This window comes from Stigmatopora argus, chromosome 10 (genome assembly GCF_051989625.1).
Source record: "Stigmatopora argus isolate UIUO_Sarg chromosome 10, RoL_Sarg_1.0, whole genome shotgun sequence".
NCBI lineage: Eukaryota > Metazoa > Chordata > Actinopteri > Syngnathiformes > Syngnathidae > Stigmatopora > Stigmatopora argus.
In genome coordinates this window covers 5582129-5591183 of record NC_135396.1, presented here as the reverse complement: position 1 = coordinate 5591183, position 9055 = coordinate 5582129, and the positions used below count along the sequence as shown (strand labels likewise).

At 43.2% G+C, this 9055-nt stretch overlaps 1 protein-coding gene across 1 annotated transcript; it reads right to left on the bottom strand.

Annotated features, from left to right (window-relative positions):
* Window positions 1–1186: 1186 nt before the first annotated feature.
* bmp16 (bone morphogenetic protein 16) lies at window positions 1187–8312 on the bottom strand. The gene is made up of 4 exons (XM_077611562.1): window positions 8301–8312; window positions 7731–7814; window positions 3484–3827; window positions 1187–2805 (listed from the first exon to the last, which is right to left on the bottom strand). Exons 3-4 carry the CDS (start codon window positions 3818–3820, stop codon window positions 1859–1861), a joined length of 1284 nt encoding a protein of 427 aa, XP_077467688.1. The 5' UTR covers window positions 3821–3827; window positions 7731–7814; window positions 8301–8312; the 3' UTR covers window positions 1187–1858.
* Between the last annotated feature and the right edge of the window lie 743 nt (window positions 8313–9055).

Genomic DNA, 9055 nt, shown 5'->3' with positions numbered 1-9055 from the left:
TCAATGCTTGAAAAATGTTGCTTTTAAAAATGACTAATATATGCAAATTTGGCATTTTATCAAAAATGTGTAGATCTGTGTTAGCCCACAAAATGACATAATAGTGGATTTGCTGCTTGTTTTTTTTTTATTTCTTTGCAAGAATTCATTATTGAAAAAAGGAAACAATTTGAAATGCATTAGAAAATGAGATGGTATCGAGCTTTATTTTTGTACGCTGGGAAAAGGCTCACAAAATCCTACTAGTCTGTGCAACCCCTAAATAACACACACAAACACACACAAAGAAACACGGCTTTTGTTACTTAAGTTGCTCAGGTGACCTGACGCACAAACATACAATATACAGCCATAATTTATGAGCGTGAGGCTTCCTTAAATACCACCAAGACTAAATACACCGCAAACCCGCACCCTTTAAATACATTTTAATTTAGACAATGGCACGGCGGGCGGGTTAAAGTACGTATATTTTTTATTTTTTATTCTTTTTTAAATAATAGCGTACATTCAAAACACAAGCGCAGTTTTCCTGGCAGCATTGCTGTGTTTTGTGTTTATTAAATATCTGACGACATTCTTCATAGATGGTCGCAGTCTTTCTTTTTGTTCTTTACAATGCTTTGATAGCTGCTGCTTATTGTTATTGCAAAACAATCTCCAAAAATGGGTTTTCCTTACTGCACGGTACCGACTCATTGAACGGGGTACGCGCTAAACTAAACGAGAATTGAGAATGAGATCTGTCAAATCACTCTGAACATCGTTCAGGATAATCTTACTGAGATTTCTGATCGCTTTGTGATGGTTAAAATGCTCAAATCTGGTTCCATTATTAGCATATGTTCTTTGGCACTCCATTGGATAATCGTGTAGGATAATTTGACCACTTTCTAATAACATACTGGGTTTACTGGGATTCCTAAGGGGTAAAATTTGTGACCAATCTGTGTAAACTAGCATACCTGTCAACGTTTGTTGATCATTTCAAATTGTGTACACCATATAACAACTTTTGTACGGGATATTTTTGAAGTACAATTTTTTTTGTAAACCCGATCTTGTTTTACCCATTTCGGGCCAAATGGGTACACACACGATCCGGGGGCGGGGCGAGCGCGCGGATCCCGTTTCGGCGAAACCTCCATTTGGCCGAATGAACGTTCGGCGAAACGTCTGTCGGCGAAACGTCCGTCGGCGAAACGTCTTGCGACGAATCATCCGGTCACGGATGATATGCGCATTTCCCTTTCACATGTCCGCCTGTTCACTATATAAATATAGCGCGTCAGCAAGCAATGTACCCAGACAGTTAAGCTGTCTTGGTCATACAGCGACATCTACACAATTTTGATTTAGTGCACCGATTGGGTATCCCGTCCACTTTGGAGAAAATGTAAGACTTTTAAGTGCGCCTTATGTAAGTAAATATGTGCCCCGTTGCATTTGTACGGGTTTTTAGTCGCTTAATAAGGGGAATTGCAATCATTATTAAGGAGAGGAATTGGCCAAGGTTGACAGGTATACACTTAGTCAGTAAAATGACTCTATCCTAAGAGAGCGCACAGTACAAAATAACCACTTCGATTTTGTACGGATATCTGAAAGTAACTTTTGAGCTAACTTTGATCCTGTGGGAAATAATACTTTTCTTATATTAATGGCTTAATGGTTAAGTGTGTACCCCACGTTGCTTGTTATACTGAACAATGTCAATTTAACAGCAGTCCCCTCTCAGGCGAATTTGTCTCATTCTGCACCTCTTCCGGTACCGTGCAGCGGGAAAGCGCCATGGTATTTTCTGTCGGCAAAGTTCACGCTAATGGCCACGGTCTAGCGCCCGGGTTTATCCGGCGCGCTACCGGCAGCCGCAGCCCTCCACCACCATGTCCTGGTAGTTCTTGAGCACGACACGATCTTGAGGGTCCAGGTAGAGCAGGGCGATGGGGCTGAGCGAGGTGGGCACGCAGCAAGCCCGCGGCACGGCGCCGTTGACAGAGTTGACCAGCGTCTGCACCATGGCGTGGCTGGAGGAATTCATGTGGTCGGCCAGGGGGAAACGGCACTCGCCCAGGCAGAAGAAGGCGTCGTACCCGCTGGGCGCAATGATCCACTTGTGCCAACCCACGTCGTTAAAATCCACGTAGAGGGGATGGCGGCGGCAGCGGTTGCGGGAGAGGCGCTTGAGCTTGGCGGCGCGCCCGCCGTTTCGTTTCACCCTGCCCGTTTGGCCCCCCAAACCGGGCGTTTTAGACGCTTTAACCCGGCGCGGTTTTCGGTCTCTGTTCCCGGCCACGCCGCCGAGGTTCCTCCCGCCGCGTCGAACCAACGGCTCTCCGCGGCCGTCGTGACCGTACGTGACCAGCAGGGGCCTTTCCTGGGCCCAGATGTGCTCGTCCTGCCCCACGGACCTGCGCACCCTCAAATGACCCCCTTTCTGTCCCTCCCCCGGCCCTTGACCGGTACTGTTCTCCGGCACCAGCTCCAAGAGGAAGCCCAGGTCCTCGTCTCCGTTCAGGGCCAAATCAAAGAGTTGCGCGTCCAGGTTGAACGTTTCCCAAAGGCCGGCGGACGATTGATTTTGAGGCACGGGGGCCAGGAGTCTGGTCCCTAGCAGCGTGGGACGGGCGTCCTTTCGCCGCCCGGAGAGGTATAGGTTAAATCTGCGGGGGCCGGGATTGAGGGACGTGGTCCTGGCGGTGCGCAGGAGGCGGAGCTCGGCCGAAAGCACCTTCTCATCCGAGGGGATGGAGGAAATGTTGAAGGAGATGTGAGTCCATTTATGGTTCTCCGCTGTGAGAGGCTCTACAGAAACAACAAGGGAGAAAAAAAAAGTTGTTTTAAAAATTGACCCGTTCAAAAATGACACATTTTTTTGCCACCAACAGCTTGAGATTCTTACAATCAACTGCATCACATGTGTATGTATATATATATATATATATATATATATATATATATATATATATATATATATATGTATATATATAAATATATATATATATATATATATATCCATATATACATGTATATATACATATACACATACATACACATATACACCCATACATATACGCATACATATACACCCATACATATACACCCATACATATACACCCATACATATACACATACATATACACCCATACATATACACCCATACATATACACCCATACATATACATGCATATAGATATACATACAAAGACTACTGGTACATATAAGCAGCACATTCATCATTTAAATAACATGACCCGGGTTCAGTGCATACACAAATGTGTGTGTCTACACGTACAGGGGCAACCCACATAATCTTTTGTGCGCGTGCTCAAGGCGTATGACATGTTGTGATTGTTAAACGAGACTCGTCAAAGATAACTGCACCAGTCATAAAGTAGATTTGGACATCACTTCAGGCTGATAAAATATCCAACAATTGGGGCACTCTAAAGGTCTCTCATGTTGACTCTTGCGCATTCTTACCGTTGTGGTGAAAGCTGCGTACGGTGTTGGCCCGCTGCACGTGCTCGCTGGGGAATGTGAAGGAAGGGTCTTCCAGCAGGTGGTACTGCTGCTGGTGGAAGCGATAAAGGTCCATGAGGTACTGGGGAACTGGCACGCCGGGCCGAGGGTTGGGCTGCGACCGCAGGCCTAGGCGGCTGAGCAGCAGACTCTGGATGGTCTGAGCCAAGGACTCGCTCGGGGAGGGCTCGGAGGTGGCTAGCCCACCATTGTCCACCTCGCCGGTGTTACCCTGACCACTGGGCGAGGCTTGGGGTAGCAGCAGGACCATGAGGAGCAGGATGTTAGCAGGGAGCATGGTGGACCTAACGGGAGAAGCATTATTAGCATTCAAACGGATTCACCAAACCATTTTAAATGATTGTAATAACGGTCAATAAAGTTCAGTTGTTGTACTTTTCACATTTTTTTGCCCATCTTTAACTTGCTGTAGAAAACCGGCCCTAAAACATGATGTTGAAACCACACTGAATTGTTCTTTAGGTCGTGATCAGTGTTGTGTTTGCGTCAGATATACTGCAACTTTTATGATTATTATGGCCACAAAGTTCAGTTTAAGCTTCTTCAGACCTCACCACATTTTCCCACGTGTTTCGACATTTTATTTTCATCGTCTGAAATGACCACAGATAAACTCAGGAAGCCGATTGACAACTTTCCAACTGCTTTCATGTTAATTCACAAACACATTCCTGATAGTCAAAAATGACCTTCCCCTCCCACACACCTTATTTTTGTGGGAACGTGAACACAAAATGGGAGGTCACACACTAACAATCACGGCTACCCGCATACCATCATGACGCAGATGTTAGTTAATAAGTCAACCAGTCATTACAGACCTAACGGCCCACCTGAGGTGAAAATTAGGGTTAAAAAAGCCACACAAAAGAGCTCAAATTTCACGAGATTCCCAAGTTCTTTACAGAAAAAAAAACTCCTTGGCTGCCCTCCTTTATCTCTTTACGAGACTCGCAATCGATTCGAGTCCAGATAAGCGAGGCGTTTATGGCCCGAATTGACACATAACGATGCTATAATGGCCGCTAATCTGTCCGCACTTACAGAAACGGGCAACAGGTGTGACCATATCTGTTTATGCTTTTATGCATACGTGATTGCGGACGCCGGCTCGGGTTCAAAGGCCACGAGAAAAGCAGCGTGGGATCGTCGCGAGCCGTCGGTCACGCTGCGACCGACGGCCCCACCCGCTCGCTTTGTTTCACCTGAGGCCAAGGCAGAGAAGGACAATTACAGAGGAGACGTTAGCGTTTCGAAAAGTGGAATGACAACAAGCAGAGAAACATCTCGCCTGTACTTTCCTCGTCTACTAAAAGATACTCAAAAGGTCAAAGGTTCACACAACAGGGTCGGGGCACTCCCCGCTTTCAAAAGGTGCTGATTTGGAGGTACCCGCAACTACAAACAACTAGAAAATACCATGTTTTGCTCTCCCATGGGTCACTTTCTGTAGATTTTCCCTCCCGTCCTATTAATTTTTGGACATTTTTAATCACTTTCTCACCTAAAAGACGCGAGACGTCCAATCCATTTTGACTGGGAGTGGCCAAAAACATATTTGTGCATGTATGTATGTATATTAGAAGATTATTAAGCAGATTCCCCTTCACCTCCACCCAACGACAATGTTGAAATTTTTATCACGACCCCCTTCACTGCCCACTCAAAAGACGATTGTTCTTTTTATTTTATTTTTTTTGATACCGAACATTCCTGTCAGCTTAAAAAAAAATAGCATGATGAATTATTTTGACTAAGGTGAGATGAAGGTTTAAAGGTGGTGTCCACCAAGAGATATATTGTACGTGGCCTGACCTCGCCGCGCAGCCGTCCGGCAGCGCGGCGATAAACTCCCATCCTCTGTTTTTATCTGTTTATTTCAACATGGCTTTTCCCCTTCCTCCTTCCTTCACTACGAGCGTGTCCCTTTTACCCCAACGGTGTGTCTTTCACTCTCTATTTTATCCGATTTTTCCAAAGCCTTGTATGAATGGTGTTTTTGCGGAAGAGTGCGGCACACAGACGGCCCCCCGAGTGTCACCACAGCTGGTTGATTTATCCGCCGCCGCTGTCTTCATGTTACGCCTGGTTCTCAACTTTCCCTTCCTGTTGCTCTTCCCGTGTTCTTTTTTCCCAAATTCCTCCTCGCTCCCTCTCTCATTCGCTTGCTGAAATTCTCAGTCCCCTCCCTAGTCCGCTCTCTGTTGCGCTCAACAATCACCCGCTTAAAATTGAGTAAAAACAAAAGTGGGCTAACTCCAATCCGGTCATATTTTTTAGTAGAATACTGATCTAATTCATGGTCTAGTTCCAAATTCAATATATTGGGAACACCTGTACTCACTTTTATGATCCATCAGTGCCTGCCTTTTCCAAGTTTGTCATATTATGAGTGTGCATAACATAATTTCATTCCCATTTGTGTGTGTACATTGAAGTTCACCACATTATGAGTGTGCTTAACATAATTTCATTTTCATTTGTGTGTCTACATCGAAGTTCGCCATATTATGAGTGTACATAACAATTTTAGTTTAATTTGTGTGTCTACATCCAAGTTCGCCATATGAGTGTGCATAACATAAGTTTATTTTTATTTGTGTCTACATCCATGTGTACATATGTTTACTCAGCTGCCACTTGCAAAATAATATTCATTTTAATGCCTTAATACATAATATTCTTATCTTTTTTTAGCATACATACGCTTACACATTTCATAATTTCATACTAATATATATATATATATATATACACATATACACACACTAAAGTAGAATAACTATAAGTACTACCTCACAAAGTAAGGGGTAGTACATAAACCTATGCTATACAGTATAAAGGTGCATTGTGGTTCAAACGAGAGAGCTCCACCTCCCTCTTCCTCTCATGACAAGCATGGGTGGAAATATTGACATTTCTCACCGATGACTGTGAGCGTCATGCTCGCGTCTGACAGCTATGCGAAAAACACAGACTGCCTGCTTTTCGCATTAATGAGGATCGCGGCGGCGGTGGCGGCCTCACGATTTGCGGGCTGCATTACCTGCCACTCTTTGAACTCATAATGGGAACACGGGAACAGGTAGCTTTTCTCGCACTGGAGTTTGGATTGAGCAACTGCTGTCTTTGTACTCATATGTGTATGTGTGTGTTTGTGTGTGTGTGTGTCTTTCCCCCTTTGCGACTAATGTCTTAAGCAGTGCAATCCCAGACCAACAGGAGTATTTGGAGTCCTCAAGCACCCTGAAGTGTCATGCAATAGCATCTAAAAATACCACAGGTGAGGGCACTGAGTAGAATGCATCACTGTTGCTTCAAGTCCCACAATGCACTGCTCTGGCTGATGTATTGTCATATAAAATAGTACTGTAGCTTATGTCATGCACACGAATGCAAAATGTAGTTATTTGTCAACTAAATGCTGTAGATAGGACAGTGGGGAAATGTGTTTTTATTTCAGCATTGTAATGAAATTCAATAAATGCAACTGGTTAGATTTAAATGTACACAAAAAGTGTCGTTGTGAGTAAAAGTAAGTAGCAGTTGTAGTAAGTATAGTCTGTTGCCAGTGCTCCTAAATTTTAGAATAGTGTAAGTGAATATTATTTTCAGTCATTCATGAAATATTGATAGATCTGACAGATGTTTGGACTACTGTTGCACTAAACTTTTTTTCTTCTAATCCCACTTTGTATTTTTTTCCTTTAAGTGTAGTTGAATCTAGAATTCTCTATCTCCAGAAACATAGAATCTTCAACCAGATATTACCCAAATAATTTGAAATGGAAAGTTATTAGGAATATTTATCTTAAAAAATGCAATACAACTTTTGTTAGGTTCTATCTTAGAGAGCCACAGTTTGAATTTAAATATGTAAAAACAAACTAATAAAGTTGATTTTTAACTAATGCTTTACAGTAAACAATTTTTTCAACCATTCCAATTCAGGGGCAAAAAAATAAACAAATCAATGCAACAAAATGTCACAATTCAGTTTCCATGACAATGGTTGTATCACATTGACTCTAACAAAGAGAAAGAATATTAAAAAGTCCATTTAAAAAATGTATAAGCAATGTTCATTTGGATAAAAACGGGAATGGCAAATGCTGAATTCTACTTCATCTCATAATCCCAAATTATTTCTGATCACTTATGTATTTACACGTGTATGCAGTACTCACCTCCAGGTGTGTTGGGATGTACGCAGTGTCCATGGCTTATCCTTGAGCTCCAGTGTTCCGATTCCTCGGCTCTCCCTACTGCTCCTTTGGACAGAGTGGATTGTGTCAAGTGTTATGTAGCACTTTTTTTCCTTCTTCTTCTCCTAACTAAAGCAAGTGTCTACTGGGATGTGAATCCTCTCCCACTAAATTGTGTAATTCTCCCTCCATGTTGTATCCAAAGATACACTGTCCACCTGCGTGTACTACCTAAAAAAATGGTGCAGGTGCTATTGTGCGGGTATGCAAAGAGTCAGAAGGAGAGTGAGTGAATGAATCAAGTCCCCGTTGGACCTCAACCTTCTCACTATATTGTCCCACTCCCTTCCTTTTCTGTCTCCTCCCCTTTTCCCTCTCTCGTTCTCTCTCTCCGTCACACACACAAATACAAACACTATCTTTCCTTTCTAAAAAGTCAATTTCCTACCTATCACTTCCTCTAAGAAATCACTTCAACAAATAAAACAAAGTGATCAAACTGAAAAACACTGCTTTTTTTCCCCCCTCCACTTCATCTACAAACAAACTCACCTGCTGAGTTTCAGTCGCGCCATTGCAGCGGTACAATGGCTCCTTCATTATAAATATGTGGCCCCCATTTACTCTGAATGGGATTGGGTTTTAATAAATAATCAAAACAAATGTATGAATGGATGAGTCAGCGGCCCGTGAAGTCAGCGCGGTTTCCGTTTGTGATTGGATGGAAGAAAGGAGGAAAAAAAAGGTAGGCAGTGCTCATTCACTCACTATTAGACGAGAGAAGCAAGGTGCACTCGTCCTTTCCCGAATTTGTATTCATGGAGTTGGCCCATGAGCAAACGTCTGTTTAGTCTGCATCGTCTCACATATTAGGGTTCGCGCACACTGACGCGAAACAATCTTCATTCGTCAAAGCACACAAGAAAACACACTTATCACACGGCCATATTTTTTTCCCCGTCTGGTAGTCCATCATTTCTGCGAACAGTAATTAAGGAATATGTCGTACTTATTCATTCAATCAAAAAGACTACACCCTAGATTGGTCGCCAGACATCCGCAGTGGCACACACAGTGACAGACAACATTCCTACACCTGATAAACGGCACGTTGTGCACGGCAACGCGCTCGTAACATAAACAAATTTAAATGAACCTGGATTACGATGCAGACACACTCAAAAATAAGTTGAATCTAACCTTATACTAAACTTAATTCTAATTTTGTTTTAAATTTTGATACCTTTCTTCCCCCGGGTTGGCTCTATTTGCCCCGCCTCCACCCTGACTTTCAGATGCAACCTATC